This window comes from Astatotilapia calliptera, chromosome 3 (assembly GCF_964374335.1).
Source record: "Astatotilapia calliptera chromosome 3, fAstCal68.1, whole genome shotgun sequence".
Lineage (NCBI taxonomy): Eukaryota > Metazoa > Chordata > Actinopteri > Cichliformes > Cichlidae > Astatotilapia > Astatotilapia calliptera.
In genome coordinates this window covers 21,599,462-21,614,753 of record NC_137424.1, presented here as the reverse complement: position 1 = coordinate 21,614,753, position 15,292 = coordinate 21,599,462, and the positions used below count along the sequence as shown (strand labels likewise).

Below are 15,292 nucleotides of genomic sequence, written 5' to 3'. Positions count from 1 at the left end.
GTTCTGGTCAGCCATGAAGCAGGACAAGTTCAGACTCCAACGGACAATCAGCTCTGCAGGGAGGCTTATCAGCACCGATATATCCCCTCCATCAAGGACCTGTACAGGCCCAGTTTTAGGAAAGGGCCAGAAAACATCTCTGCAGACCCTTCACATTGCAACTGCTTCCTTCAGGAGGCACTACAGAGCGCTGTTTACTAAAACCAGCTGCCAAAGACAGTTTCTTCCCCCAGGCTGTCATGCTGATGAACACTGAGAAATAGCCCACTGTTATATCATTCAAGGTAACAGTGGCTTAGTATTACACTATTAAAATGAGTGTCTAAGATTCATCCAGGGTTGCACTATGTTCACCCCATTTATAGCTATGTAACTTGTAAAAGAGCAAGAGGGTTTTTTTTTTTAAAACAAAACAGGTTTTTTGCATAAAAAAAAAACTTGAACTGGAGTCAAACAAACTTGGCCGAACAGATTCTGATATATAAACATGTCCAAGTCAATGTTTATCATGTCATGACATATTTCATGTCACAAGTTGCATTTATCATTCTCTGTATGACAAAGTGATCTTCCACCAGTCTTCGCTTGTGTGTTCACGGGCTGATGGACTCTGCAGTCGATTTCACATCTTATAGTAAGTGCGCGCGCACACACACACACACACACACACACACGAGAGAGGTCACAATCCTCAAACTTTAGACAGATTTTTTATTATAACCTAATAGTGAGAAATCAATACAGACAAAAAGGTTCCGAGGTCAATGCTTTACTACTACAGGTTGAACATGTGAATCTCATATTTATCATAGCAATGGAAATCAATGGAATTTAAGTAATGTTCCTACTGTCAATAAAAGAAAAAAAAAGAAAAAAAAATCAAACACAATGTAGCTTAAGAAAAAAAAAAAAGTTCTCCCATCTTAATTTCACAAATGTTTTCATCTGATCCCGAACAGAAAAGTGGAACCATGAGAAGGAAGAGAAGGTCCTCGTTTTCAGGCTTCAAGCACTCACATTTGTTTAGCCGTCGCTGCAGTTATGAGGCATACTTCCACTAACACAAATACACTAAACGCACATAATACATTAGAAGCTGCTGAATACACTTTAAGTTCTATTAACAGAAGACTCACCTTTACAATAAGCACCATGCACTAATGTAATGTGTTCAGGCTATGTATGTTTTTTTCAGAAGGGCAAAAATTCAGTTGTGGCAGTGTCACATAAGGAACCAGGCTGGACCTGCTTTTACATACTTGCTAACTGCAGCTATACCACAGCGTGTTACAAGACAATGAGAGATGGGAAACTGAGCCACTGTTTGGACTGGAGTGTGAATTAGGACCTGGAAGAAGATCAAAGCATATTGTGAATGTATCCAACCATTTAGACTTAAATGTTCTGCTTACTGTGCCCACCCACCCACATACAGAGCGCTGACTTTAGCTTCAAACAACAGCAATGAGATTCACTGTGTGACGTTTACATGGCACTTCGGCTAGCCTACCTGCTTACTGTAAATCAGCTCTGCCCTGACTGCATGGGACAAGCACTAGTATGTATACCGTGCCCGCTCCGCGCCGGGATCCCGCGGATTTTCATAGGTAGAACTTCTTGGGAGGGCGGTCACCGGAGAAAGGCGCGAACGCTCATATGTATATCCATCTGCTTCGGCAGCAACTCTCCGAATCGGACTCCGGTCACGTGCGTAGTATGAAGAGACTGGGGCTGGTGGAGGAGGGAGGGGAGGGCGCTCGTATGGGTTGACATTAGAGGGAGGCAGACGCTCTCTCATTATAGCCGTGGAGGAGGACGCTGCTGGAGCAGGCAAGGGGACAGCGCGGCGTTCCTCGAAATAACTGCCTCCGTAAGTATTGGCCCTGTACTTCTCGTAGTAGTCCACAACCCCGTACGGATCTCTTTCCTCATAAGGCGACCGTCGCACCGGGTAGGCTGGGAACGCGCCATAGAGTGAGCCGTTGCCCCTGTATGCTGCCTCGCCGCCATACATCTGAGCCATGCTATGTTCTGCAGCAGCATTTACACCATACCCCGGGTGTGGCCCATACCTCATTGCACCCTCATAGCCTGCACCTCTTCTGTACCCTGCCATGTTGCTGCTGTGACCGGAACCTCGGGAAAAACCGTGCACAGGAGCATAGCTGCCACCGTAATCTGGTTCGCCACTGAAGTCCGGATGATAACCCCTGCTGCGACCCCGCCCGCCAAATCTCGAGGCATCGTATCCATCAGACTTTGGCTCTGAACCGTGGTAGCCATTTTGGTCAAGAGGGCATTCTTTGGACCAGTGGCCTTCCTGCCCGCAACGATAACAACCCGATCTGTCTCCCATTCCCGGCGCAGTACGCAGGCGGCTAGTCGAAAGCTTCACGCTCATCAGTTTGCCTTAAAAAGAAAAGACTCAATAAGGATTTATACCTGCATTCATATTTCCTGCCTGTATCAATCAGCTAAAAGGCTGCATTGTATTCCAACAGTAGCAAGAAGACATACCTAATGATTTGAGCACTAAAAATATGGTTATTAAAGCTGAAATCCGTAACTTGAAACGCTTCTTAAACCACCGAAAACACAACAGGTAACTAATACGATGTGATCAGTGAGCGTCAATTTCAACTTGTACCCGTGGTGCGGACGTGGATCTCACCGGCGCAACCCGAGATTTATGATCCTGCGAATAAATGCGTGTCAAACACCACGTTCTACGAACAGGACTACGTCATGTCCGTTTTAATCCTGCCCTTAATGGGACTATGCATTTGGTCCGATTTGTACACTCTATGTACTTCAAATAAAATACTTGGAATAACCACACAACAGGTGTTTACCTGACGAGTGAGTCATAAATTCCAGTCTGTGTCCCTTTAAGTCCACAACACAGGCGGATATTACCAAAGACATTACGGATACCAGCTTTAAAATGATGTTGGAATTGTCTATTAAAACTTACCTTAGTTCTTTTTACTCACCTGCATTTGAGCAATAATTTACCCATCAACATAACAACAATATTGATACTACATCTTTAATCTGACTTTAATTAAATCATCAAGCCCAGCCCAAGAGTTCACCTTTAAAAGCTGTGTTGTCTAACTGATTAATGGCTTCCATGGCATCCTCCATTCTCTCCATGTGAACAAAAGCATAGTTTTTTACTATGTCACACTCCAACACAGCGCCAAACTCTTCAAACTTGGCCCTCAGCTCCTGGTTGGTACAGGCAATGTTGCCAACGTGCAGTTTGGTGGATCCCCTTGACTTGCCACGACTTAATTCCACGTTCATAGGCTGGCCATTCAGCTCATACTGGTGGAGATTGCGGATGGCTTCCTCTGCCTCTGTTTTGTCATCCATGTGCACAAAGCCAAAGTTCTTGACAATTGAGCATTCTGCAATCTTGCCATACTGAGAGAAGAGAGAGCGAAGTTCATCTGATGTGGTGTCTGGGGACAAGTTCCCTATGAATATTTTCACCATTGTGCAGGGTCCACGTCACTAAAGGAAGAGAGGAACTTCAGCATTAGTAGCATCATGACTCCGATGACTGAATTGAAACTTTTACCAGTTCATTTAACAAAATGCTATTCAGTTCAATTTTATTAATATAGCGCCAAATCACAACTCCAAGGTTATAAGGTGAACTTCTGCAATAATGAGTTTCCAGCAGTGTTGTTGAGCAATCACTACTCAAACTTTATGGACTTTTCTCCATTGACAAGGCTTCCTGGGCATGTAGGAGGGAGGACCCCTACTAGTTAACTGTATAGAAAGTCTCCACGTAATCTCATGGGGACAACACGAACAACACTGGTACAGTCCGCACAGAATAGAGTGGCAGCAATACTAACAAAGCCAGCACTCGGACAGTATTTCATTAAAGATAACCCACTCAGCTTTAACGAGTCACCGTATGGGCCTTGAACGTCAACTGGAGAATAACGTAATGGACGCGCTCTTTGGGCAAAAGTTTAAGCGCAACAATTAAAGTTTGACGAAGGAGCTGACCAACAGACAAAGCTGCAGTGGACTGGATTCAGCGGAGCCATTTCTATCGGCTGTTTAGTTTACAAAGAACCAGCGTGGTGTGCGGAGTCCAAAGGAAACGCGCGAACGAGCCATTAGCAAGCACAGCAGTGCCCGCGCGGTGCTTAACCAGACACTGAGCACGCAGCCGAAAAAAGTCGTTAGCGGCACCGCTAAATAACATCACCGCAGCTTATCTGATTACAATGTGCATCAAAACCTGACAAAACACTTACACACTTAAACTTACCGCACTATACTATGCCTGCTTTGGTTACTCTTACGTAACGTCACAACATTCAGGCTGCGGCCTTCACTACACGAGTCGCGAGGCTGTAGCTTGGATATTGGATTAGCAGATCTCTTTTACAGCAAACACTTCTGGAGCAGCTGGAACTGTGGTGCACTGGGTCACTTTCGCAACCGATTTTTGTTCCTCGCAATTACGGGGTAATACAATTCATACCTGTTAAAAGTCGCACTCCTCGTCTCCTCCCTCGGAGAATGAAATGGCGGCTAGCGCGTTGGCAGGCAAATACATACAGCTAACCCCGCTAGCGCTTTTTGGGAGGGACTAGCTAGCACCGAAAGCTAAGCCATGGCGTCTCCACATGCAGAGCAAAGGAAACCAAGGCAGGAGAATAGGCAAGATGGAGGATATACTTCGTGACTACGTGTAAAATAGTTTTTTTCTAAACATTATTATCAGTACTTGAACAGTGACATTTAAGAAATCCGACTTGCTTTGGAAGATTAGCACCTAATCACGCTGATAAAAAGTGAAAAAGGTTCTTTCATACAGTCGCTGGATCACATCATTGGGTCTTTGAAAGCGTTCATGCGGAGACACACAGCCCACTCAAAGCTGGATCTGTAGTTTGGAGGTCCCATCTCGGTTCGCGGAGCAAAGTTTTCAAGTTAACTGGACTACCACATACAGATTAGTGTCAATGCGTTTCGTCCAATATGTTCTGATATGAAAACCTTATTGATAACAACGTAGCGAAAGAGGGGGCAATTTCGTTCTGATCCATCCCAGTTTGGGCACAGTGGATCGTCCTGTATACTCTACCATCCGCAGCAGAATAAAACACACATGACCCAAACTGTGGCTCAGCACATAAGGCTGTTTTGGTTTGTCAAAAATAATTTTTATTTCTCCTGGCTTGTCCCGGTGACTTCTCTCTCTTTTAAATGGAATGGAATTGTTAAGATTTAAATGGAATCTTAACACAATGAAGAGACAGGGGTTAGTGTTTTTTCTCCCTAAAATCTGCACTGAAAAGTTTAATTCAACTGTGGCTCTACATCAATGAAGAGCTTTAAACAAACAAACAAACAAACAAACAAACAAACAAACAAACAAACAAAAAACAGAATTTCAAAGAAATATAGATTTTAAATAGGTGAAGAATGGCCTTTCATGGAGACTTTCTTTTTTACAAGACATCGTCTTGAACATTAACCTTGAGCCCCTATTTGGACAAATAACTGGATTTTATTTTCTGATATTCATACTTGGAGCATTTTTAGAACAAAATACCAAAAGCCACACCACTGCATTCATCATACTCAAGTAAAAAACTGAAACGAGCATGACCAAAATAATTTTGGCTTTATTAAAAATCATTAACTTCAGATTTTTTTTTAAAAGGTATATTAATATTTTTTCAGCTAGTATGAAAAATACAAACTTCAAATCCACTCATAAGCAAAACAAGGAAAGGCACCTTCAACAGTACACAGGACGTGCCTCACAACTTCTACAGCTCTGCTCCGTCCCCCCACAGACTTGTTCCTACTCAGTGTTACATGGATACAATAGAGATCTCACACACCGTGGCTCGTTTCTGTTGTTGGCTACAGGCAGTCAGCACCACTATCATCGGGAAGAAAACCGTTTGTCAGTTGCACAATCCATATCAGCTAGCAGTCTCACTTTGGTGTCACTTAGTTGAAGAATTTTAGCCCAGCAGACACCTCAATTATTAGAAAATGAACAAATAGCAGAACCCACAGACACATTTAAATGAGAAAAAAGCTGGAATGTTTATGATCTCCAGGCTTAACTTTGGTTTAAACTCAAAGTATCCCTCTGTAAATGCTAACTGAACGCTAGACTGCACACACATCCATTTCCCTGCTGCTGCCTTTAGCCTTTTAATCCACTACAGAGGGAAATGCTGCACCATTCGATTCCACACGTCTGGCTTTACCTGTTATAAAATACACATTGAGAGTTACCGCCCGCTGCAGCAATGATGCTGCAGCAATGATGATCATTTGTAACACTTTTTTCTCTTTATCCAAATTCGTTTTACTGACACACATGTCAAATGTGTGAAAGCGCAAAATCCAATTCTTCTGTGCAACAGGTAACCTATGCCATTATGTGGAATGAGGTATGCTTCATGCAATCTTAAAAAACAAAACATGTATTAACTGAACAAGAATATGTCTAAATGACAAAGAAAGACCAAAAATTATTATTTGCCGATTTGAACAATTTGCAACAAATGATGAGAGACATGTAAAGAAAGAAAGACTTGGCTAAAACCCGAGCTGAAAACCTGCAGAGTAAGAAAAATGTCAAAATGTGACATTTGCTAATCGCCCCTTCAGAAAACAAGCTAGGGGAACATGGCTGAAAAGGACGAGTCGTCTGCAGGCCACTGGCATCTCAGATGCCTAGAAGATACGGACACCATTTTCCAAACAGAGTCTCTTTGCCGTACATCAACGCAGACTGAAGGAATCACACTTGAAGTGACGGCAAAGGAAAAGTCTTGCAGTTCACAGACAGACCTAGAAAGAGAGCACAGCATTCCTGAGAAACAGTGCTGACACTTACCACAACTTTAAAAGATTCAGAACGTTAAAAACAGTCCAAGTTCAGACAAACACAGAACCGCGTCAGTGCCCGCTGACTGCTAATGTCTTAAAGTAACGTTATGGACTGTGGTGCTCACCTGGCTTTAGTAAGGCGCATAACGTGATGCATAATGACCCTTGGGTCGTGCAGCTGTGTATGAGCTCCTGGAGGCAGAGGCAGGCGACAGTTGTGTTCGCTCATAGGCAAAGCCAGCCGATGGGACAGCTGCTCGTCTGGTCGGGGTGTGCTCACCTGTGTAGCATGCGGCAGGCGCTTGAGGCGGAGGCAAGGCCTGACGCTCAAAGGGATCTACACTGGATGAGAGCTTTGAGATGGAGGAAGGTGGGGGAGGGGGAAGGTAGGACATGCGCCGATCCTCAAAATAGCTTGAGCCAAAAGGATGAGCTCTGTATTTCTCATAATAGTTGACGCTGCTATAGAAATGGTCACGATCAAAGGCTGGTGACCTATCAGCATAGGAGCTTGGTGCTCTGCTGCTGTACCGATCCCCTGGCTCAGAGGCGTAGCCGCTAAGCCTGTGGGGAAGAGGTGGAGGCAACCCACCTACGTAACTAGCCGGACTATATGCAGAGCCACTCATGTAATCAGCTGCTGCAGGTGAGGCCATCCCGTAGCTGCCATAACTTGGGAGACTGTGTGGCGGGGCCTGGGCGCCGCGGCCTCTCATGCCGTCACTGTGGCTACCGTTCCGAGCGACTGGACAGTCTTTCGACCAGTGGCCGTGTTTCCCGCAGACAAAGCAGCCCGTATGATTTCCCATTCCCGGGGCAGTGCGAAGCCGACTGGTGGATAGCTGTACGCTCATCAGCTTGCCTTGTAAGGAAAGAGAAGACACGCATGAGACCGTGGGGACTCTGACACGGAAAGCTTCTTAACGACCATTAAACACGTTAAAGCGACAATGACTGAGAAAAGCGAAAAAACGTGCAGGTGACTGAATGACAGTGCAGTGCCCATTCATCAAGTACACTGCCACTGGTTTTACAAAAAGACCTTCCAAACTTGTGATTATTTTTAGTTAACTCGTCAGTTAAAGCAACGGTTATCTATACTCTGTGGAAATACATCAGCAAGAGGACTTTACTTATCCCTACGGCGGCAAAATAGAATCCAAAATCGCATGTACAGAGAAGACAACTTGCACTCCCCTGCCCGAGCGTTCACCTTTGTAGGCTGTGTTGTCCAGCTTACTGATGGCTTCCATTGCATCTTCGACTCGCTCCATGTGAACAAAGGCATAGTCCTTAACAATGTCACACTCCACCACTGGGCCAAACTCTTCAAACTTGGCCCTCAAAACGTCACTAGTGACCTCTTCCCCGAGGTTGCTGACATGCAGTTTGGTGGTGGACTTAGGCCTCCCTTTGCTCATTTCCACATTCATGCGCCAGCCGTGCAGCTGGTGCTGGTGGAGGTTTTTGATGGCCTCCTCTGCCTCGCTCATGTTGCTCATGTGTACAAAGCCGTAGTTTTTGACAGTGTCACATTCTGTGACTTTGCCGTACTTCTCGAAGAGTTCCCGTAGCTCCTCTGCTGTGGCATTGCAGGCAAGGTTGCCAATAAAAATTTTCACCATGATGAATTCTGTGTATCCTAGAAGATCAAGAAATATGTCTGTTAGGAACACATTCCATACTTATTGATCTAAAAGGATGTGAGGGCCATTGCCCATTTCTGTTGGTTAACAATGTCATGAAATTGCTGCCTTATACAAATAAATACAAACTAAATCTAAAAGCAATTGTTCAGCTAATACAAAGGCCTTCGCAAACATTAACAAGGCAGGGCATGTTTGCTTAAACTGTTGAATGTGTTCACACCAAACATCAATGAGGACAGGCCAAAATCAAGTCACATAAAAGGAGAGAATCATTCACTCAGCTTTCACCAGCTTCTTTTATTAGACCGCAGAAGATTCAACGTGTGGACTGTCTGTGGTGGTCAGAATGATGTCCATGTCAGACACTGGCAGGATAGCTTCTTATTTGTACTCATCACAGGCGATCTGACATGTGTGACTACTTGAGTGGTCAAGTGTACACACAGAGACTACACAATTCATTTAAACTGTAACTACATGTTGCTGCTGCAAAATGATCGGCAGATGAGAAGAGCTGAATTCGGGGCTGTGACAGGAGCTGCTTTGGGGCTGAGTGACATAAACAGACTTTTGCTGAGCAGATGTGCTAACTTTTGTGTGTGTATGCTGTATTTGGAAAAGTACCACCTTCATATTACACTGCCTTCATTTGTCAGCGGAGACATGTCAACACCAGTTTTGCACTCGTAAAGTAGCTAGCTTGTTAGCACTAATCCGTATGTTACATTAATCACACGATAACGAACCCTAACGCCCCAGGTACGTGTTGCTCCCAATTTCTAAACTATGTAAACTGCGTTTAGTTCGCAACTCTTCACCATTCATCCACTGCTATTTATAATTTTTGACTGTAATACGTCCAGGAAGCTAATGCTCGCTAGCCGCAGACTCACTCACTTTGGCCTGTTAATTAATTTTCTTCTTTATTAAACACCACAACGTAAGTTTTACATCGCACACATAAAGAGTCGTGTCACGTCTTCACACCAAAACCCCCAGCTCACCTATAAAGAGACGTAGGCCTCGATACCAATGAATGAACAATGAAATGACGCCACTGTACCGTCCGCGTTGTCTTCTTCTCCTGTTGTTTTGATTGGTAGTTAGCAAACCAGCTTGGAGCCGTTCGCCCTCTACTGGCCTGGAGTGCGAACAAGTCAATCGGCGCCAAAAGTGATCGAGCTCGTTGACCACAGCATATTTTTTTTAACCATTATAAAAAAGGACATTAGATATAAAATTTACTGAAAAAAAAACCCTAAAGCATAAGCAATCAGTTCAACCTGCCATGTTGTTGTTGTTTTTGTTTTTTACAAAGGCAGGGCAGCCAGCAGAGCAAAAGGAAGCTGCGACATGAAAATCAAACATGGAGATAAAGGAAAGATGGGAGCAGGAAGGCCCTTGAGTATTTCACCTTATTTAACATTTCTGTACTATTGTTATTTAATAAGATGTTCTTATACAAAGGGTTTCTGTGTGCAAAAAAAGAAAAAAAAAAAAACAGAAATGAGCTGCACTTTTGTGGCTTGTACACTGGGAGGCTCCAGTAAAGGTTTGAACCATTGACTGTAGAAAACTATGTGTCTACAGGGAGTGCAGAATTATTAGGCAAATGAGTATTTTGTCCACATCATCCTCTTCATACATGTTGTCTTACCCCAAGCTGTATAGGCTCGAAAGCCTACTACCAATTAAGCATATTAGGTGATGCGCATCTCTGTAATGAGAAGGGGTGTGGTCTAATGACATCAACACCCTATATCAGGTGTGCATAATTATTAGGCAACGTCCTTTCCTTTGGCAAAATGGGTCAAAAGAAGGACTTGACAGGCTCAGAAAAGTCAAAAATAGTGAGATATAGTGAGGGATGCAGCAGTCTCAAAATTGCAAAGCTTCTGAAGCGTGATCATCGAACAATCAAGCGTTTCATTCAAAATAGTCAACAGGGTCGCAAGAAGCGTGTGGAAAAACCAAGGCGCAAAATAACTGCCCATGAACTGAGAAAAGTCAAGCGTGCAGCTGCCAAGATGCCACTTGCCACCAGTTTGGCCATATTTCAGAGCTGCAACATCACTGGAGTGCCCAAAAGCACAAGGTGTGCAATACTCAGAGACGTGGCCAAGGTAAGAAAGGCTGAAAGACGACCACCACTGAACAAGACACACAAGCTGAAACGTCAAGACTGGGCCAAGAAATATCTCAAGACTGATTTTTCTAAGGTTTTATGGACTGATGAAATGAGAGTGAGTCTTGATGGGCCAGATGGATGGGCCCGTGGCTGGATTGGTAAAGGGCAGAGAGCTCCAGTCCGACTCAGACGCCAGCAAGGTGGAGGTGGAGTACTGGTTTGGGCTGGTATCATCAAAGATGAGCTTGTGGAGCCTTTTCGGGTTGAGGATGGAGTCAAGCTCAACTCCCAGTCCTACTGCCAGTTTCTGGAAGACACCTTCTTCAAGCAGTGGTACAGGAAGAAGTCTGCATCCTTCAAGAAAAACATGATTTTCATGCAGGACAATGCTCCATCACACGCGTCCAAGTACTCCACAGCGTGGCTGGCAAGAAAGGGTATAAAAGAAGAAAAACTAATGACATGGCCTCCTTGTTCACCTGATCTGAACCCCATTGAGAACCTGTGGTCCATCATCAAATGTGAGATTTACAAGGATGGAAAACAGTACACCTCTCTGAACAGTGTCTGGGAGGCTGTGGTTGCTGCTGCACGCAATGTTGATGGTGAACAGATCAAAACACTGACAGAATCCATGGATGGCAGGCTTTTGAGTGTCCTTGCAAAGAAAGGTGGCTATATTGGTCGCTGATTTGTTTTTGTTTTGTTTTTGAATGTCAGAAATGTATATTTGTGAATGTGGAGATGTTATATTGGTTTCACTGGTAAAAATAAAAAATTGAAATGGGTATATATTTGTTTTTTGTTAAGTTGCCTAATAATTATGCACAGTAATAGTCACCTGCACACACAGATATCCCCCTAAAATAGCTAAAACTAAAAACAAACTAAAAACTACTTCCAAAAACATTCAGCTTTGATATTAATGACTTTTTTGGGTTCATTGAGAACATGGTTGTTGTTCAATAATAAAATTATTCCTCAAAAATACAACTTGCCTAATAATTCTGCACTCCCTGTATATGTCAGGTCGGGTATCAGATGCCACCTCTCTGGGGACATCTCAGGCCCTCTAAGGCATGGAGGCCTATCTCCCCCCACCACTCCCCCTGCCAGTGGCAGACGCCTTCAGAAATCGATGCATTGGTGGTTCTTTGTGTCCGGGGATGGGCGTCCAGGTACACACCAGTTCACTCCTGGTGGCTGCTTGTCGGGGCCTGGAGCCTGGGGGTGGGGTGCCCTCGGCCTCTTGGCCTGGGGCTCGGTCACTCTGGCACAGCTGATGGAGCTCACGGGCACGTCGCTGCAACCCCCCCTGGCTTCTGCTCTGCGGCTGACCCCTCATCTGGGACTCTCCTCAGCTCTTTCCGGGATAGTGGCACGGTTGCCCCTCTCCGTTGGTCTTCCTTGGTCTCTTGTGTTCTGAGGGCCTCTGGATGGCTGGAGCCTGGATCTCCTCCATACCTGCTTCATGCCCTGGAGGACGGGGCTATGGCCCCCCCACACCCTCTAGCAGATCATTACATGAAGGAACCTTTTAAATACAAGCGCGTTCATGCTCACAGGTGTACACACGGGTGCTCACACACACAAACTACACCCTTTTTGGCTGCTACCTCAAAGCACACTGTGCTCTGTCAATTTTACATTTTACACAATAATATTCAATATTTAGTATTTACAGTTATATTCACATAGATCATCGCAATGATGTTGTTTATTATATTGCTCTCTTTTTCTTTGCTTGTTTTCTATTTTTTCTTTCAACAGGTGATCCAGGTGATTGATAGATGGATTTTTTGTCTGTTTGTTTTGTGGGTTTTTGTTTTTTGCCCTTTATCGCCGTCCCTCTTCCCCACTGTTTTTCTTTCCCTCTTTCTTTTCCCCAGTCAAGTCTGTCCCATGTTCAGCAAGTGAAAATAAAATAAAATAAACAATAGAAGCAAAGGTGAATCAAATAGATCAATAGGCTGGGATGGTCCATTTGGTAAAGTAAATCCGTTGGGCATCTTTCTTTGCCTTTAGACAATAATTCTGATGGCAAAAGAATCTAACAGTACAGGCGAGGGGGAAAAAAAAAAGATTACGGCGATTGAATAATGAGCTGGGGGGGGGGGGGGGGGGGGGGGGGGGGAGAGAGAGAGAGAGAGAGACGTCGTCCTTGACAACTTCCTACCAGACCCGTGGAAGTGGAAGCTTCAGTGAAGAAAGATTCCTGCTCCCAGCCGTTCATTGGCTCGGCATTTTAAACCCCTAAAGGGTCACCTGGCCTGTAAATAAACAGGGCCAATAAAAAAAATCACAAGAATAATACAAACATTTCCACCAGTTTATCTTAATACATTAACTTATTCTTGTGTACACAGTAATTCATAAATAAATAATGTATATTATCAATAAAGATTGATCTAAACAGTTTAACTGCTATGTACAGATAAAGGTTGCATAGCTTTAAAACATTTGCTATCCAGCAAATATCAGTCAAACTCAACACAAAAGGAAACATAACAATGGTTCAAATTGTTTGGACCGGTGATCCAAATCAACTGGTGTTGGTCAAACAGATGTGTGGTAGACTTACTTTGAAGGAGCTGCTACCGACAAACCAACAAATAAACACCAAATATTTCATCTGTGACGTTTGTGAGGTTTCCTCAAACACACTCCGTCAGTCTTGTTGCTGTTGAACGACAAACTATTTAAAAATGTCGCGGGTTTACCTGGTCATATTCTCATTCACGGGGCGATCGCCAAAACAAAAGCAAACAATTAACACCACGCCGATGCTGTTCACAGGACAGCAAGAGTAACGATCAGGAGCATCTGGTCTTCGTTATCGTTCCCCTCGTACGTGTTATTACTGCGATTTCAGCGTTTTCGCTTCACAAGTGTGCAGTTTACTTTGTGTGCACTCAAATGGAGTCAAGTCAATTAGCGCCACCTGTGGCCAAGTGCCATAGCCTACAGCCAGATTAACTTGTGACACACATCTGCAGTAGAGGCTGAGTGGCTGCTCTCACACCTGGAGCATCCAAATCGACCCACAAACACGCTGAAAGATGCAATGCCATCAATGTGGATTGTCAAGACTGAGAGACCTCTGCCCTCCCCAAACCCTCAAACCCTCCTACCCACCTCGACATACAAACTCTGTGTGGCTTCACGTGTTCTGTTGATGTTTACATGATCGAAATAACTTGAACACAAACACAAACAAAGAGGAAGACCGCACCGGAAGGAAACAACTACAAGTCCCAGCATCCTCTGTGTTTAGGGAGCAGTAGTGAAAGTGAAAGTATTGAGCCTCCGTTCAGAGCAGCAGGAGGAGGAAGGTGGAGCTGAGGCAGGTGAGTGTTTACATGAATATGTTTCTTCTTATGACATAAAATAATTCCACGCTGTTCGTGTCTGTGGGTGAAATGTGAGGCCAGTCGGCTCCTCTGAGCGCTGGTTTCCTGTAAGTAGAGAGGAAGTGAGTTTAGCTGAGCCTCCGTTTAGTGTGAGAGAGCAGGAGGAGAGTGAGAGCTGTGCTGAGGCAGGGTGAGTGTTAACACCGCTCTGACATTACTGTGTCTCTGTGGCGGGAACAACAGGCTCCGTCAGTGGAGGCAAAAATAATCTCAAGTTATTAGCCAATGAGCGTGCGGATTCACAGAAAGACCCGCCTTTATCACGGGACTTTAAAAACCACATTGGCGACAGAAACTCCGTGAGTGGAGTTCAGGGTGACGTCATGAATCTGTGACGTTTGAGCCACTTCCTGTTCTCAGTCCCAGCGTCCTGATCACCGAGGTTTCTGTTGCTCTGATATCTGATATTGATTATATTGGTAAACAGGCTGTAGCATAAACATCAGGTCTGTTCTGAAAACTGGCTTTATTTTTTCAAAGTAAGGGAATATCTGTGGTCTGATACCGCGGGCTCATGGGCTAAGGACTTGGATTGACAAGTCAAGCGCAGATGATTGTGTTGTTTCTTATAAAGGCTTGTGTGTGTGTGCCTTCCTGTGTGTGTCCTTGTGTCAGTGGAACTGAATCAGTGTGTTAGAGAAAGTGCTCCTCTGCTGTGCCGTCATCGTGTGGATGCTTCTTTTAAAGTTGGAACTCATGTCTTTATGATCTGCTTCATTTCATTGAACCTTTATTTCTAACCATGAAGTCCCTTTGAGGTTACAGCCTCCTGGTTAGGTTTAGGCTGTTATTGTGCTTCAGGCTGAAATATGAGGAGTAAGGAGTGGGGCTGGTTAGCCCTCATGACCCTCACCATAACACATACGTCACAGGACAGTGTTTACCACAGAAACTCCATGAAATGATCAATGAGAACTTTAGAAACCCGTCAGTGTGATGCTTCCAGTACAACAGCACCTCTGAGTGTGTGTGTTTGCCTCTCAGACTAACTCCACCCTGACATCAAGAAGATGGAGGAAGAGGATGGAGCAGGATCTGCAGCATCCAGCTGTGTGTCTGTGAGGAGTGACCGGTCCAATGATAACCCTCCAGACTTCAGTAATGAACCTGCAGCAAGAATGTAAGAGAGCTGCTGACTCATTTATTCAGTGTAAATAATGATTTTGATGCAATGGGAGAAGAAAAATGACAAAAACAGTTTTAAAAATAAGGAT

General features: G+C 44.4%; 3 protein-coding genes across 12 annotated transcripts in view; 1 reads left to right on the top strand and 2 right to left on the bottom strand.

The window, feature by feature from the left end:
• Window positions 1–693: 693 nt before the first annotated feature.
• LOC113016067 (RNA-binding protein 4.1-like) lies at window positions 694–5,074 on the bottom strand. 3 transcript variants are annotated; one of them, XM_026158602.2, is made up of 4 exons: window positions 4,514–5,074; window positions 3,096–3,519; window positions 1,511–2,409; window positions 694–1,348 (listed from the first exon to the last, which is right to left on the bottom strand). In XM_026158602.2, the coding sequence occupies exons 2-3, from the start codon at window positions 3,499–3,501 to the stop codon at window positions 1,556–1,558; spliced, it is 1,260 nt and encodes a 419-aa protein (XP_026014387.1). In that variant the 5' UTR covers window positions 3,502–3,519; window positions 4,514–5,074; the 3' UTR covers window positions 694–1,348; window positions 1,511–1,555. The 3 variants fall into 3 exon arrangements, with proteins under 3 accessions (XP_026014387.1, XP_026014367.1, XP_026014377.1); XM_026158582.2 differs by having other exon boundaries at window positions 694–2,409; XM_026158592.2 differs by having other exon boundaries at window positions 694–2,409; window positions 4,298–4,565.
• A 569-nt stretch (window positions 5,075–5,643) lies between these two features.
• On the bottom strand, window positions 5,644–9,695 carry LOC113016045 (RNA-binding protein 4.1-like). The gene is made up of 4 exons (XM_080299749.1): window positions 9,545–9,695; window positions 8,105–8,533; window positions 7,017–7,753; window positions 5,644–6,852 (listed from the first exon to the last, which is right to left on the bottom strand). The coding sequence occupies exons 2-3, from the start codon at window positions 8,514–8,516 to the stop codon at window positions 7,023–7,025; spliced, it is 1,143 nt and encodes a 380-aa protein (XP_080155875.1). The 5' UTR covers window positions 8,517–8,533; window positions 9,545–9,695; the 3' UTR covers window positions 5,644–6,852; window positions 7,017–7,022.
• A 4,811-nt stretch (window positions 9,696–14,506) lies between these two features.
• LOC113015897 (NACHT, LRR and PYD domains-containing protein 12-like) overlaps window positions 14,507–15,292 on the top strand; it is a 95,868-nt gene continuing 95,082 nt past the window's right edge. For 2 of the 8 annotated variants that reach the window (XM_080298311.1, XM_080298309.1), the window contains exon 1: window positions 14,514–15,198. In XM_080298311.1, coding sequence (XP_080154437.1) covers window positions 15,089–15,198 — 110 coding nt within the window. In that variant the 5' untranslated portion in view covers window positions 14,514–15,088. Of the gene's footprint in view, window positions 15,199–15,292 lie in introns of all 8 variants that reach the window. The other 6 variants (XM_080298306.1, XM_080298305.1, XM_080298310.1 and 3 more) reach the window with 5 other exon arrangements.

What these genes read in the sequence shown, in the direction of transcription:
- LOC113016067 (XM_026158582.2), bottom strand. Translation starts at nt 3,501, where the DNA reads ATGGTGAAAATATTCATAGGGAACTTGTCCCCAGACACCACATCAGAT. An exon ending in AGACAACACAGCTTTTAAAG is followed by an intron (nt 2,410 to 3,095) that starts GTGAACTCTTGG and finishes TTTCTTTTTAAG; the next exon opens with GCAAACTGATGAGCGTGAAG.
- LOC113016045 (XM_080299749.1), bottom strand. Translation starts at nt 8,516, where the DNA reads ATGGTGAAAATTTTTATTGGCAACCTTGCCTGCAATGCCACAGCAGAG. An exon ending in GGACAACACAGCCTACAAAG is followed by an intron (nt 7,754 to 8,104) that starts GTGAACGCTCGG and finishes TTTCCTTACAAG; the next exon opens with GCAAGCTGATGAGCGTACAG.